Source organism: Platalea leucorodia, assembly GCF_965183815.1.
Source record: "Platalea leucorodia genome assembly, chromosome: Z".
NCBI lineage: Eukaryota > Metazoa > Chordata > Aves > Pelecaniformes > Threskiornithidae > Platalea > Platalea leucorodia.
This window is the reverse complement of record NC_138858.1, coordinates 39562550-39579560: the sequence shown is the minus strand read 5'-3', so window position 1 is coordinate 39579560 and position 17011 is coordinate 39562550. Positions and strand designations below refer to the sequence as shown.

General features: G+C 39.6%; 1 protein-coding gene across 1 annotated transcript in view; it reads right to left on the bottom strand.

Annotated features, from left to right (window-relative positions):
* Positions 1 to 17011, bottom strand: part of TRPM6 (transient receptor potential cation channel subfamily M member 6) — a 77609-nt gene that overhangs the window by 34676 nt on the left and 25922 nt on the right. Inside the window, exons 6-13 of the mRNA XM_082337157.1 lie at positions 16169 to 16293; positions 15152 to 15323; positions 13671 to 13845; positions 12183 to 12306; positions 8892 to 8964; positions 8671 to 8771; positions 2055 to 2189; positions 1472 to 1525 (exon numbers count right to left, since the gene is read on the bottom strand). Of these exons, the coding sequence (XP_082193283.1) occupies positions 1472 to 1525; positions 2055 to 2189; positions 8671 to 8771; positions 8892 to 8964; positions 12183 to 12306; positions 13671 to 13845; positions 15152 to 15323; positions 16169 to 16293 (959 nt within the window). The remainder of the gene's footprint in view (positions 1 to 1471; positions 1526 to 2054; positions 2190 to 8670; positions 8772 to 8891; positions 8965 to 12182; positions 12307 to 13670; positions 13846 to 15151; positions 15324 to 16168; positions 16294 to 17011) is intronic.

The following is a 17011-nucleotide window of genomic DNA, read 5'->3' as shown; positions in this document are numbered from 1 at the left end:
GTTCAGTGTATTTTCAACACTGAGATCTGCCAGGTCTATCACATAAATTAGACCTCAGATATGTCCATCAGTATGGGAAAACACAGAAAATAGCTTGCTACAGAGACCAAAATGCCCTACACCTATCTATAGAACCATTAATGGGATTGACATGAAAGTAACCCACAATAAGAAAATCATACCAGAAATCCCACTACTTGAGACCACAGAACTCTGCAAACAGTCAGACTTACCATTTTATTTTATCTTAGCATTCATACCCTGGAAAGAATTAGCCAATTAATCTAGTTTTGGATCTAGGCATCTCCTGCAGTGTAGACTAGATGCAGAAAGAACAGCTCATCCCTTCCTGGCTAAGCAGTGCTGTGAGGTGCAACAGGTAATAGAAACATGAAAAAAACTAACTGTGTAGCTAAATAACAAGGCTGCCATTAAACTACTAATGGAGTGTCCGCATTTGAGCTGGAATGGAGTTAATTTTCTTCCTAGTAGCTGGTATAGTGCTGTGGTTTGGATTTAGGATGAGGATAATGTTGACAACACAGTGATGTTTTAGTTGCTGCTAACTAGTGCTTACACTAGTCAAGGACTTCTCAGCTTCCCCTGCCCTGCCAGCAAAAAGCTGAGAGGGAGCACAGCCAGGACAGCTGACCCAGACTGGCCAAAGGGCTATTCCATACCGTATGATGTCATGCTCAGTATAGAAACTGGGGGAGTTGGCTGGGGGGCAGCAATTGCTGCTCGAGGATGGGCTGGGCATCAGTCCATGGGTGGTGAGCAATTGTATCGTGTATCACTTGCTTTGTATATTATTACTGTATTATTATTATATTATTACTATTATCATTATTATTACTACTACTACTATTACTACTATTCTATTTTATTTTACTTCAATTATTAAACTGTTCTCAACCCGCGGTTTTTCTGACTTTCACCCTTCCAACCCTCCCCGCCATCCCACCGAGCGGGGGAGTGAGCAAGCAGCTGTGTGGGGCTTAGTTGCCGACTGGGGTTAAACCACAACATGGAGCTGGTGCTCTATGCAGTAGTCATCCACTGCCACCTTCTGTTGGGCTAGGCAATGCAGCACATTAAAATAACATTACATCTTGTCACAGTATCTTCTTGTTACTGCTCAACAAGGAAAGACTTTCTTAGCTTTGGGGAAAAAAAGAAAACCTTAAAGCAACGAGCATAATTACTGCACTAATTCACTACGTCTTTTGTACAATCACTTCATAATGTCACTTTAGTAACTTGAGAAAGAGTCTGATCTACACAAACTTTCAAAGCCTTGGCTTTGAAATTAAGGTACAGGGCCCTTGGGAGCATTCAGTAGTAGTATGCTAGTTAATTGCTTAGGGAGATCAGTGGGATCAAGATAAAACCATTTAGCAGATATAGGAGTATAGTAATGAACCCATCACTTCTATTCCTAAAATTCCCCAGCCTTTCCTATGTCTATTACCTGTTTCACATCTCGAACTAGGTGATGCAAAAGTAGATTTGATGGTCCTTGTTTCTGTGGTGTGAAAAGACAAGACAGTAAACAAACATGCCACTCTACATTAGAAAATCAACACAATAAAAGAAAGCAGCTAAAAAATCTTCAGGATAAACTACTGTGATTGAAACTCTCCCCATGCAAACTCTCCCCATAAACCTCTTCAAAAACATTTCAGCACCAATCTGCCACACCTCTACTATCTTAAATCTTGACATATTGTAGAAAGAAGTTGGTATCACTTTGGTTAAACAACATATAATTTTCAGCAAGATAAGCATGTATCACATACCAGATTAAAATCAGAGCATATTTCTCATGAGCTTCAGGTGAGTATTCAGTCTGGTTCATGTCAATGAATCAAAAATAAAAAGCACTAATCCAAAAATCCAACTTTACAATCAAAAATTATCAAAAGCCATTATTTTTAAATTTTTTAAAAAATACTTCAGAATAATGTGGCCTAATTATCAAATCTCTTAAGCCAAACAGTATTTTTTCTAGGCATTTTTATCTAAAGTTCTACACTGGGATTTCAAATACTCACTGTATTGTAGAGTTCTTCTAAACGAGATATGGTAAGAAAACGGTGCATGTTCACTCCATGCTCTATTAATAGCTTCACAAAATCCACACGGTCCATCACTAAAGCATCCAGCATTGCCTGTTCCAAGGCACCAACCTCCAGAAGGACAAAGATGAAGGAAAAGCTTAGAAAATTATTATCTTCTTCTGGAAATAAATAAAACATTCCTGAACAGCTAGGGATCTCTTTATCACAACAGTTTGTCTTTATGTATATTTAAAGTGCACAGAACAAAATAAAAATATGCTGGAGGAAGAATCTGTGTAAAAAACCCAATAGAGAGGGGAAGTAAAACTGAGTGTCCATAAACCCATCGTCTGTAGAGACTCCTACAAATCTAGCTTTACAACCAGACTCTCATAATACATTCCTTACTCTTTAATTCACTTCAGAAGCTAATGTATGATAATGCAGGGGGCGGAGGGAAGCCTTTCTTTTTTGACATATGACAAAAGCCATTTTAAGCTACTGTATTTCAAGATCTCTCTATAGAACTTGAGGTTCTTTAAAGCAGACTTCTTTTCAAATATGAGAGAGAATCTGCATTAGGATAAACTCCCTCAAAGACACCACGAAGCAGAGCTCTACCTACAACAGTGTCCAAACGGTGAAAGCACTCTACTCATGGCACTTCCACAGAGCTCAGCAGGATTTCTACATGCAAAATAGCAAAGGAGTTGGACATAAGAGGTTCATATAAATCCATATAAAGAATTTCTGCAGAACATGTATGCACAGAAAATACAGTGGGGTGAGCAGCATGAGGATGCTGGCACACAAATGGTGCAGGTGCTAGTGCTAACTTGGCACATGAAGTTAGTCCTTTCCATGTACATGTCTATGTTTGGCAGAAGTGATATTAAAACATAACCAATAACTGTCACAGAATTGTCACATGTGAAAAGAAAACTTGTGCACTGTTCCTGAATTATCGGTGTTTCTTCCAGAAATATCTCAAAGTGACCATTCTTGTATTAAATTTCCTTGAGCAGTCATTCCTTGTGCTGGCAGTGTGTCAAAAGAGGTTTAGACAGCCGTCTGGTAACTAGTAGAATGACCTTCTTTGTTGTAAAGGCCATTTGAGACTGAGCTGACATTTAAGTAGAAACATAGTTACAGCTGGTTACAATCTTTACCTTCTGAACTTTTAGGACCAGAGTTCTAAAAAGAAATGGCCAGAATCTGTGCATAATTGTGCATGTTTCCTTAAAACACTTAAATAGACAGAAAAATACTAAGACTGCATGGACAATCACCTAAAAACTTCTGCTTAAATATCTAATTCAAAATTTGAACACAGAACCCAATAGCCATGCACAAACTGTAGACCCTGACAATTACAGGTCTGGCAGACCCTGACAGTCAGAGGCGTACTCCTCTTTAATTAAGAAAGCAATTAAGTCAAAAGCAAACTTTAAAACTGTGCTTGTGCATTTTCTTTTTTTTTTCTTTTTTTTTTCCTTCTTTACAATGCACGAAGAAAATAGTTATTTAAGATTTTTTTCCTGCTTATTCAAAAGAAAAACTTTCAGGAATATATGTCATTCTATTTTTTGCTTGAAGAAGCAGCAAGAGATGTAAGGCTTGTTTATTATGAGCTCTTTACATCTTACTTGAAGGGGTGAACATACTCATTATTTGACAATGATTCAAAATGGTGGTGAACAATTGCACTGAAATAGATGTGAACAGGTACATAGATCTTTTTCAAACATATAAGAAGCAGAGGAGCGGGAGTAGGGGGACTGCCAGTGAATTTGTAAGGCCATAGGATGATCAAGGTATAAAAGAAACATGCAAGGAGATAAGGCTATTGCAGAAATGGTAAATTAATTCATTGCCTCACTGCTCACTACAGAACATGTTAGGAAAGGTCCTACATCAAAGCTGGTCTTTATGGCAGACAAATCTGAGGAACTGTGTCAAACTGAAGTGTCAGTAGAAAATATTATTGAAGTCATCCGTAAAGTGGCAGCAAGTTGTCAGGACCAGGTGGTATTCACCTAAGAGTTCCCAGGGAACTGAAATATAGCTGAAATCAGCCCCTCTCACAGCAGAATGGAAAACGGTAGAAAATATGCCAATTGTTAAAAAAGACAAAGGAGTGTACAAGTTGTCAAAGTATGGCATATCAATACAATTAGAACTTCGTAAGGACAAATATAACGAAACTACAATAAGAAATAGCAATAATAGCAACATGGGTAAATACAGTAGAGTAAGAAGAAGCAAGGCAGTTATTTTGTAGAACAAAATCATAACTCTACCAGAATTTTGGCAGGGACAATGAGGATAAGGCTGTCCTGATTGATACAGTACATCTGTATCCCCATAAAAGCTTTTGATGATGGCTTTCTTGAAAGACTTCTCAGCAAATTAAGCTGTCACAAGCCAAAAGGTCCTCCAATTGTTTAAGAACTGATAAAGTGGTAGGGAAAAAGATTATTAATAGTGATGAGAGACCAAGAAAATCCCACATACTGAATACTGACTTGACAATACTTGCTGATGATACAAAAATACTCACCATAATAAAAGCAATTGGGAAAAGGTGCAGAAAAATCCCATAATATGGGCTAACCAGCAAAAAAGCAGGTGGAATTCAATATTGGTAAAAGTGAAATAATGTGCATTTCGGTAACAACCCTACCTGCATGTCAGTCTTGAAATTAACTCAGAAAAAATGTTAGTGGACGTATCTTTCGAAAGCATGAATATAAGCCAAATATAAGTTGAAAACAAGTAAAAAAGGCATACAGACTATTAGGATTTATACTTAGATGAATACACAAAAATGTATAAAATATTAATATTTCACTAAATATCTCAATGAACAACCTCCATATCCTGAATACTGGGTAAAGTGCTGGTCTGCCTATCCCAAAAGATAACTTTAAGACCTGAAAAAAGTACACAGAAGAGTAGAAAAGACTGTCAGAAATATGGAAAAACTGAGCAGATAATCACCTTGGGAAAGCCAGGAGTGAAGACTGGGGACTATGCAACAGTACTTGAAAATATTCTGTGTCAAAGCAGTGGGGACTAGGAAAATGTTATTCATTACTTCCCATACACATAGAATCATAGAATCATTTTGGAAAAGAGGTTTAAGATCATCGAGTGCAATCATAAACATAACACTGCCAAGTCCACCACTAAACCATGTCCCTAAGTGCCACATCTACACATCTTTTAAATACCTCCAGGATGGGGACTCAACCACTTCCCTGGGCAGCCTGTTCCAGTGCTTGATAATGCTTTCAGTGAAGAAATTTTTCCTAATATCCAATCTAAACCTGCCCTGGCGCAACTTGAGGCCATTTCCTCACATCCTACCACTTGCTACTTGGGAAAAGAGATTGGCACCCACCTCGCTACAACCTCCTTTCAGGTAGTTGCAGAGAGCGATAAGGTCTCCCCTCAGCCTCCTTTTTACAAAGGAACAGAAGGCATCATACAAAAATGTCAGAAAGCAAACAGCCACTGAAATTTAACATTCTGTTTAAGATCTCTTTATTTAGTACAGCCTTTGACTCCGTTTCCCACAGCATTCTCCTGGTGAAACTGGCTGCTCATGGCTTGGACGGACATACCCTTTGCTGGGTAAAAAACTGGCTGGATGGCCGGGCCTAAAGAGTTGTGGTGAATGGAGTTAAATCCAGTTGGTGACCAGCCACAAGTGCTGTTCCCCAGCCAGTTCTGTTTAATCTTTATCAATGATCTGGGTGAGGGGATCGAGTGCACCCTCATTAAGTTTGCAGATGAGATCAAGTTGGGCAGGAGTGTTGATCTGCTGGAGGGCAGGAAGGCCCTACAGAGGGATCTGGACAGGCTGGATCAATGGGCCGAGGCCAGCTGTATGAGGTTCAACAAAGCTAAGTGCTGTGTCCTGCACTTGGGTCTCAACAACCCCATGCAATGCTACACGCTTAGGGAAGAGTGGCTGGAAATACCTGGCAGAAAAGGACCTGGAGGTATTGGTCAACAGCCGGCTGAATATGACCTGGCGGTGTGCCCCAGTAGCCAAGAAGGCCAATGGTATCCTGGCTTGTATCAGAAATAGTGTGGCCAGCAGGACTACAGAAGTGATCGTCCCCCTGTACTGGTAACTGGTGAGATCACACCATGAATACTGCATTCAGTTTTGGGCCCCTCACTACAAGAAGGACATCGAAGTGCTGGAGTGTGACCAAAGAGGGGCAATGAAGCTGGTGAAGGGTCTAGAATACAAGTTCTGTGAGGAGTGGCTGAGGGAACTGGGGTTGTTTAGCCTGGAGAAGAGGAGGCTGAGGGGAGACCTTATCGCTCTCTGCAATTACCTGAAAGGAGGTTGTAGCGAGGTGGGTGCCAATCTCTTTTCCCAAGTAGCAAGTGGTAGGATGTGAGGAAATGGCCTCAAGTTGCGCCAGGGCAGGTTTAGATTGGATATTAGGAAAAATTTCTTCACTGAAAGCATTATCAAGCACTGGAACAGGCTGCCCAGGGAAGTGGTTGAGTCCCCATCCTGGAGGTATTTAAAAGATGTGTAGATGTGGCACTTAGGGACATGGTTTAGTGGTGGACTTGGCAGTGTTATGTTTATGGTTGCACTCGATGATCTTAAAGCTCTTTTCCACCTACATGATTCTACGATTCTACTCTATAGTTCTACGATTCTATTACTGTATCATTTATACTAATTCACCAGTTAAAGCAAGTTTCACCTGCTACACTTCTCATGTAAACACAAAGGAATGATGCAGACTCACAGGCCTTGCCAACATATATCTTCAATGATAAAAATGGCAAAAGCATAATGCTTCTCTCTTACTCCCATAGTATAGAATTTCAAGCAGTTAGATGGTTTTCCCCTTTCTTTAATATCTTACACAGATGTGCTTCAGTAAAGCTTATCAACAGTTCACAGCAGAGCTGTTGAAGGCAAAAAATTAAATAAACAAATAAAAAATATACGAGTTATAAAACAATGAAAGAAGACATTGGGAAAAATACATTTTATTCATAGACTTAAAACACAACAGGATATTGTTAAAAAAAATCAAAAGGGCAAAAATATGCACACGTCATCGTGTATACACAAATCTTTTCCATATTCCATAAAAACAAAAGTCTGTTGGACAGAAACACTCTTAAAGTTATGCAGTCAAACACTCAAAAGTTATCTAGATAATTCATCGCTATGAATAATGGTACAATTATTCATTGCTCAATCATATGCTATGTTTCCCCAGAGGGCTTAGTCTTATTCAGTTCACAGAGTGAATGATGCTCTCCTAGCAGGGAGCTATTCAACATTTTGTTCTAACTTTATTGTTCCAGGCTTGGCACATCCCTTATTATTCACACACCATTCAAATTCTGAAAATGAAACTGGCAATTTCCTTCTTTGCCTTTCAGTGGGCACTCAACATCATTTATTTTTACCAGGTTTTGTGCAAGAACACAACATGATCATCTCCACTTCACAGACAGTGAACTGAGCCCAAAGAGGTTAACAACAAAAAAAATTCCTTTAATTCATGGATGCCCAATTGTAGACATCTCAGGCATAGTCCTCCATGTATTCAGCCTTATACACCACAGGAAAGTACGGACTGGTGATCAACAAATTCAGCTCCCTTGTTGTGCCAAACAACCAGCTACGGTCACTCAGAAAAAATATACTCACTGTCGATTTTCCAAAATTTACATTGTAAAGAAGAAAAGGCACTCGGGACTGGAAAAATAACCTTGCAATTCTTGGAAGGGAAAACTTAAAAAGTACTTCTGGGAGCATCAGATATAATTTCTTGAAGAAAATATTTAATCTTATAACAAATGGGAATAGCACATGTTGAGGCACATAGAGTTTTATACTTATCATCTATAAAAATCATATTATGTACGTAAAAACTCACTTAGGGAGAGTTATACTTAAATACTGGATTACATCTGAAAACTTGAAAAACACAATTTATAGGACTGATTCAATTGCTACTGTATGTTCTTTCACAGGCATATAGTTAATGTAAGTCTAAATCATGGCTTGCCTTGATTACAGCTATTCCTAAGAAACAATATCTGAAATAATGCCACGATGCCATGTTACCATAGTTAACTCTACCTTTTTTTTACCTGGTAACACCACAAAGGACTGTGATTTCTGTATTTCTGTCTAGAGCTAGGAAAATAGAGGCAACATTCCTTTGGAGTTTACTCCTTTGGAGAAAAAGAGTACTCTGGGCTACAATGAAATATCCTTGACCACCAATGATTGTCAACACAGCTTGACGAATACATATCCAGAAAGACCACTGAAACTATTTGGAAAAGCTAGCAGCAAAAATTACAGGAATTTTAGATATCAGCTCTTCTCTGGGGAAATAAATGTGTTTGATTTGTCATCTGATGCACTCTGCAGTTGAATACTTCAAAATTTTAAGAGTAATGCCTCACCAAAATCAAAGATGATTACTCCAGAAGACTGACTCCAAGCATCAAACTATTCCTTAGTTAAAGCCTGACAAATGCAAATCATGGAAAATTAGTCATCATAATAAAGTGTAAAGCCACTGTGAAAATTAAAAGACAATAGTACCTTCCAGTGTTGTCCATAAACCAATATGTGTTTCTTGGCAATATCTAGCCGGTTCCAGGCCAACGCCAGATCTAACTGATCTGAAGCAGACATATTTGTACCTAGGAAAAAAGCAAAGGACCTAGCAGTTTTCACACATTGATGTTATGCCTTTGCTTTGAAAAGATAAGCCAATGGGACTGTATGCCAGATGAAAACAGGTCATATTTTTAGACAGGTACCTTTCAAGAGTGCAGTCAGAATTGCCAAATCAATGTCCTGCTGATCTTCTGACTCCGCATCAAATATGGTTATCTGTTAGAATTGCATAAGTATACTATTTGAGGTGAGGCAGAGAAGTCTGTAGTTATTTCTTCTTGGTAAGGGCTGTGGTAGATTAAATCATACACATTTCAATACAAACAATGGCAAAGGCCCAGACATGATTTCCCTTTGTTTCAGACAGAAAATGTACCATTTTGCTTTTTAATGCAATGGCATCCCAGGCAAACTGGCACAACCTATTGCATAATAACATGCGTCTATTTTCTTTTGATTAGCCTTTGAAGCTGAGAAACATAAAAATGCAACACGGTTGATATCTACTCAGTTTTCAACTAGAACACAGACACTCAAATAAAGTAAAACAAAAAATAATAAAAACCTATTGAGTAGTTTCCATTTTAGTGATCATTGTTACAATTGTCATTACTCCCACAACACAGACTTGGTACTCCATCATATTTGAAAAGTCATGGCAGACTGGTGAAGTTCCCAGTGACTGGAAAAGGGGAAACACAGCCCCCATTTTTAAAAAGGCTAAAAAGGAAGTCCCGGGGAACTACTGGTGGGTCAGTCTCACTTCTGTGCCCAGCAAGATCATGGAGCAGATCCTCCTGGAAACTATGCTAAGGTACATGGAAAACAGAGAGGTGATTGGTAACAGACAACATGGCTTCACTAAGGGAAAATCATGCCTGAAAAATTTGGTGGCCTTCTATGACAGGGTTACAGCATGGATAGGTAATGGAAGAGAGACTGATGTCATCTACCTGGACTCGTGCAAAGCATTTCATACTGTCCCACACAACATCCTTGTCTCTAAAATGGAGAGACATGGATTTGATGGACGGACCACTTGGGGGATAAGGAATTGGCTGGACAGTCACACTCGAAGAGTTGTGGTCAATGGCTCAATGTCCAGGTGGAGACCAGCAATGAGTGGTGTCTCTCAGGGCTCCATATTGAAACCAGGATTATTTAACATCTTTGTCAGGGACATGGACAGTGGGATTGAGTGCACTCTCAGCAAGTTTGCGGATGACACCAAGACGAGTGGCATGGTTGGTACTCCAGAGGGAAAGGATGCCATCTGGAGGGACCTTGACAGGCTAGAGAGGTGGGCCTGTGGGAACTGCATGAAAACCAGCAAGGCCAAGTGTAAGGTCCTACCCCTGGGTCAGGGCAATCACAAACAGGGATACAGGCTGGGCAATAAGCGGATTGAGAGCAGCCCTGCAGAGAAGGACTTGGGGATACTGGTGGACAAGAAATGGGACACAAGCCAGCAATGTGCGCTCGCAGCCCAGAAAGCAAATTGCATCCTGGGCTGCATCAAAAGAAGCATGGCCAGCAGGTCAACGCAGGTTATTCTCCCCCTCTACTCTGCTCTTGTGAGACTCCACCTGGAGTACTGCATCTAGCTCTGGGACCCCCAACATAAGAAAGACATGGACCTGCTTGAGCGGGTCCAGAGGAGGGCCACGAAGATGATCAGTGGGCTGGAGCATCTCCCCTGTGAGGACAGGCTGAGAGAGCTGGGGTTGTTCATCATGGAGAAGAGAAGGCTTTGGGGAGATCTTATAGCAACCTTCCAGTACTTAAAGAAGGCCTACAGAAAAGATGAGAAGGGACTCTTTATCAGGGAGTGTAGTGATGGCACAAGGGGTAATGGTTTAAACAGAAAGAGAGTAGATTTAGATTAGACATAAGGAAGAAATTCTTTACTGTGAGGGTGGCGAGGCACCGGAACAGGTTGCCCAGAGAAGCTGTGGATGCCCCCTTCCTGGAAGCGTTCAAGGCCAGACCGGATAAGGCTTTGAGCAACCTGATCTAGTGGAAGGTATTCCGGCCCATGGCAGGGGAGTTGGAACTACATGATCTTTAACGTCTCTTCGAACCCAAACCATTTTATGATTCTGTGATTCTACTCTCAGATGAGCACCTGAGCCACTAAACACAGCAGCACATTTTTGAAGTACATTTCAATACTCAGAGACACATTCTAGCACAGTTCTGTGAGTATCATAGAATCACAGAATGTCCTGAGTTGGAAGGGACACACAAGGATCATCAAGTCCAACTCCTGTTCCTGCATAGGACAACCCCAAAATTCACACCATATGTCTGAGGGCATTGTCCAAATGCTTCTTGAATATTGTCAGGCTTGGTGCCATGACTGCCTCACAAGGGAAGCCTGTTCCAGTGCTCCACCACCCTCTGGCTGAAGAACCTTTTCCTAATGTCCAACCTAAATCTTCCTTGGCATATCTTCCTGCCGTTCCCTCGGGTTCTATCATTGATCGCCAGGGAGAAGAGATCAGCACCTGCCCCTCTTCTTCGCCTTGTGAAGAAGCTATAGACTGCGATGAGGTCTCCCCTCAGTCTCCTCTTCTCCAGGCTGAACAGACCAAGTGACTTCAGCTGCTCCTCATACGGCTTCCCCTCCAAACCCTTCACCATCTTCATGGCTGTCCTCTGGACACTCTCTAGTAGCTTCGTATCCTTTTTTATACTGTGGCGCCCAAAACTGCACACAGTACTCAAGATGAGGCCGCACCAGTGCAGAGTAGAGCGGGAAAATCACCTCTCTCGACCAGCTAGCAATGCAGTGCTTAATGCACTGCAGGACGCGGTTGGCCCTCTTGGCTGCCAGCACACACTGTTGGCTCATGTTCAACTTGCCATCGACCAGAACCCCCAGATCCTTCTTCACAGGGCTGCTGTCCAGCCTATTTTTCCCCAGCCTGTATGTACATCCAGGGTTGCCATGTCCCAGGTGCAAAATCTGGCACTTGCCCTTGTTAAACTTCATATGGTTGGCGATTGCCCAGCTCTCTAATTTGTCTAGATCTCTCTGCTGGACCTCTCTGCCCTCAAGAGTATCAACAGCTCCTCCCAGAGTAGAAGAATGGTTGGAAATATATCTAAATTACAAGTAAGACACTACTAGAAAAGAAAAAAAATAGGAATTACTCGATCTTTCCTGTGAAAACAAAGATGTCTGGCGTTTTACTAAAATCAGAAAGGCTGTTATTTCATAAGCAACAACTGAGACTTGAGAAGTTAACTAAACAGGCTCTGTGGAGCTTCCCAATATATAAATCAGCACAGACACCTTTGTGTTATCTTTATATTAGAGATAACACCATTATTTCTTCAACTGCTGTACCCACGCCAACCCAACACGGAAAGAGCAAAAAGGATAAAAGCAAATGAAGACATCCTAAAGTCAGAGAGTGAACCCCACTCACGGACTCTCTGTGCTCCATGCATTCCGTCAAAATGTGAAATAGATGACTGGACTGTTTCTGTCCCAAGCTAAATGTGTTTTGAATCATCACTAAGACCTCCTCCTTCACTTGAGGGCGCAGCTCCCTGAAGAACAGACATACAAGCAAGAGTAAGTATATTTTTAGCTTCTTCTTACCAGCCCAAATGACACCTCAGCAAAAGACAAAACTTGGGCTAAGCAGAGACATATGAGAAACCTCTTTTATTTCTACTTCTCTGTTGACTTATTCCTGCATTCTTTTGACAGAACAAAGCAAAGGCATCCCATAACGTAAATTATTATTCACACAGGCATTAGTTCTGACCATACATATATACTACTGGAAACAGGACAAATAAAAAAGTTAACAATTTTCAGAAGATTGTCTTTGAATACAGAGCTAAAAATCACTAAAAGTTTAGAAAGCTTTTTCTTTCTTTCAATAATCATATAGGGATAAAATTAAATTCCTCATTATTTGTTCATTAGGCTTCATACCCCTCCCATCTTTTTTTCCCTCACTTATCTTTCTGTTAACCTTTCCGTCCATATTTTCCTTTTCTTTTGAAATGGCAGGGCTTTTTTTTTTTAAAGATCAAAATATGGAAGGAAAAGCAAGTGAAGAAAAAAAATCTCAGTACAACACACTAGGGAGAAATACCAGCCCCCTAAAAGAATATTTAGAAAAGATAATAAATGAACAATTAGGATATAAAGTTTATTAAATTGTTCTTTTTTTTTAAATTGGAACGAACCCAGGCCACCTTTTTAAAATTTGATTTTTTATTTAAAAAGCCCTTTTGACTTTGAAAAACTTTCACAAAAATAGCAATTGGCTATACAAATATATATATATATATTTATTTCCATTTTGGATGTAAAATTTTCATCAAAGTAGGTTTAATAGAGTATGCAGCTGAGGCTGCACTGGAGGTGACATAAAGAGTTACAGCTAGACGAGGATGAGAATTCTGGGTTACCACTGGGTAAACCAAAGCCAAAGCCAAGGAACCTTAGTCCTCCTCCTACCCTAGCCTAAGGCTCCTACAGTAACTAACCCCAGCCCTAGTCTCAAAAGCTTTGTGCAACCCAAATCCAAGCCCACTTACAGAATACTGATGGCAGGAGAAAGGACTGAGTCAAAACCCAAGCAGGCACTCTGGGGTCACCCAGCAGCATCCCTCGCCAAAGGTGAGAAACATTGCAATAACTCAACATAGCTAGATGCAGTTTCTTTTTCCACTTCAAAAAAGCCTTAGTAAATTTGGCAGAATAATTCTTTCAGCTCTGGTTTGAGGCAAAGAAGGAAGAAACTGCTCCCACTTCACAGAAGTAAGAGTCAGCGAAAGACCATGGCGGGGTCATTACTAGAAGCATTAGAAATTCTCTCAGTGGCTTTGAGACAGGCATTTTCAGGTCCCTCCCAACACGACAGACCAAGCAGGAGGAGCATTATGCCACTACTCACCCTGTATCACCCGTGTGTTTGTGGGTAAAAGCCAGGATATCTGCAGCTCTGCCAGTGCCCTCATAGACCACCACAGGGACAGCTGGGCTGGCCCTCACGTACTCCCACACCATTAGGATCACATTGGGGCCTCCTTCCACCACCAACCCAACTACAGGTACACCTTGGCCCATTCCTGTTTCAAAACACATCTAACCAGTTACAAACAGGTCTCAGTCACACAAAAAAATCAGAACATCTGGTAAATAAATACTCATGAAGGAGTCTCATACATGGTTCAACTGAGAGGAAATCATGCCTTCACCATCTCTAATTTGACTTACACTTTTTAAGACTTTCACAGAACTTCTGCAACCAGATCAAAAAGACCATGAAAACCTCCTGATAAAATTGTATGCGGCCCTAGCATTGGAAAGAAGGAATATTCGTCAGAATATCTCTCTGCCCTTTATGATAGCTCTCACACACAAGGATGTTGATGGCGTTTGAAATGTTGTCAATATCCATTTGTTTACCTACACACATAGAAAAGTAATCAGGCACTTCTTTACAGACTTTCTCAAGTTTTACATCAGCAGGGTGTTTTTTTTTAACAATCAGAAATAAATTTCAAATAAGATCCAACAGAAATGGAAAACCAACAGAAAGTCTGATTTGCAAAAACTCATAGTAAGAAAAGGTGTAAAAGGCTGAGTAAGAAGCTCTAAATATGATTATATTAAAAACTGGTTAAGTTTCTAAGTTTGTAAATACTATAATGTGAGCAGATAAAGGAAAGGACAATTCAACATCATAACTCTGCTAATGTCTTTTTAACATACCTCAAGATTTAAATCACTAGGTAAGAGTGAACTTCCACAAATAATTTATACAATCTACTGCATAAAAATAAATACTTGTCTATGTAATAAATATTTCATTCATTATTTCTATACCATAACTCAGTTACTGTAAAGGCAAACAATGGAAGTTATGAAATCTGACAAGCAAACATTGGCTGAAGGTATTCCTTTTGCAACTAGCCTTTGTTTCTGTACCTGAGGAGGTCACAGGCTTGCAATACAGAAGAGTGATGAGGATAAAAGTAATGAAGAGGGGAAGAAGGATTCAAATTCCACTGAATGTGACAATTTTTCCACCTAGCAAAATGCTGGGAAACTATCTAGTGCTAATACGGAGACCACACAAAACCGCAAAGTGAGCAAATCCTCAATACTTACTGAATAATCTGAGTAATTTAGACGTCTCTACAACTGAGAAACCAAAATGTGAGTTAGCCCACATGCACAATGTTTTATAAAAATGCTGTGTTTTTCATTTTCCTGATATTCAGAGTTCAAGACACGTGCAATTAATAACTTTCAACCGCAGTGAAATCCATGGCAAATGAAAATGTACAAGATGTAACAGGAAATGTCAAGTACCTCCACAACTTTTAGGACAGGTTTTTCTGTCATAAAGCTGATCACAGCACTACTCACTTGTGTGTATTTTTTGAAGTGATATGTACTTCTCCAAATTCCTCCTGAGCATCATTTCATTCCCATACTTGCCTACTGTCCCATCATCTGCCATTAGAAAATGAGAATGCATGCTGTTGAGGGTACTTAGCTTGCTGAGTGGATTACCAAGAGTCTGGTACAGGCAAACTACCTAAGAAAACCAAAATAAAAAGATCTTCAAAGAAACCAACCAAATATCACCATTTATGTTGCCTCGCTTGTATGTATTTCTTCATCATATTGTGATCTGAAAGCCTCCATCATGCTTTTTGCTGCTCTACTCAAACATGGGTTCTCATTTCATTCTTAACAGCAACAAAACCACAATTAATACCACAGAAAGCATTTCTGAGTCGGCTTGCAGTCCTTAGACAGAGTCACTGCCTGCCTTTCTTTGCAACAGTTGAAACACAGTGGCATATGTTTCCTGGGTGTATTCCCATTAAAAACATGTATGTGAGCTGTCATTTATCAAGAATGATTTCACCTTACTTGTCAAGTGTTTTTAGACAGTTATGTAGATTGTGCCCTCACATTGGCACTCCCATAAAGTTCCAGTTTATGAATAAAAATCATGCATATTAATAGCCTATTTGTGTATATGATTAACCTGATTCACATGAATACAGAAATACATGTATTCATGTACAGAATGATACATGTACATAATACAGATTAATCCTGAATCACATGAATACAGAAATACATCATTTGCAACCACAAGAGAAATGCCTAATTAATCACAAAATTTCAAAAAGCAATGGCAATTTCCTGTAAGAAGAGAAATATTTTAAAACTATTCATTTACTTACAAAAAAAAAAAATACAGTGCCTCAAAATGCCACAGAATTCTACTCCTAAACAAAATCTAAGCCTCTATTACTGAGAAAAAATATCAAACGAGTGAAATGAAGCAAGCAGCAAATAAAGTATGCAAGAAAGCTATAACATCCCCTGAACATGAAGGTTTTTACTATCAAAATGTGTCCAACTCACATCTTTTCCAATGAGATCCCTCTGGTTCTCAATGATACCCCATGGAGGAATCCCAACAGCACAGATCTTTCTCAGATGCGGTGAGGCACAGCCTTTCAGTGCATCCCCCACATGCCTGGACACTCCTAGACAGATAATTAAATAATCATTTTTCTTCTACACTCGGAGACATGCTACAGGACACCAATGAAATGGTTTCCCATCATTTAATTTATTCTATGGCTAAGTTTTAACCAGAAACAAACCATCCCACCCCACTTGTATATTTGACGTGCACTGCAGGCATTGTAAAGCTCAGACACAATGCATCAATCCTTCAAACTGAGGACATATTTGTAATTAATAATACTCATATATGTTGCAAATGGCGTTTTATTACCTCCATAGAAACTTTATTATTTACATAAATGCACAGAAGAGTTCTCCTGTAAGGTTACCAGACTGAATAAAAGCTAAAGAAGTAAAACTGTTTCAGTTCCATGGCTTACTGACCCCCTCAGTTTTTAAGAGTAGTCTACAGGGAGTTTCAGACACTAATGGGCTAATTAATGGATTATCATAATTCAAAACTTTCTTAATTATAAAACACAAGTTAAATTTATATTTGAAAACTGTTTCAGAAACACCAATCACAGTCCTGAGAACCTAAACATTTTAATGGAGCAAATAAAATTGACTGCAAATAAGTTCTGGTTATCTACTATCAGTGTTTCTTATTGCATGCAGAATACTCTGCTCTTTAATAAAAAAAAATTATTAAAAATATTCAGAATGCCTGTCAACAGCAGAGGAATGTGATGTCACTCTTTTGAATTATGCATTGTACCTTAAAAAAAAGCTTCA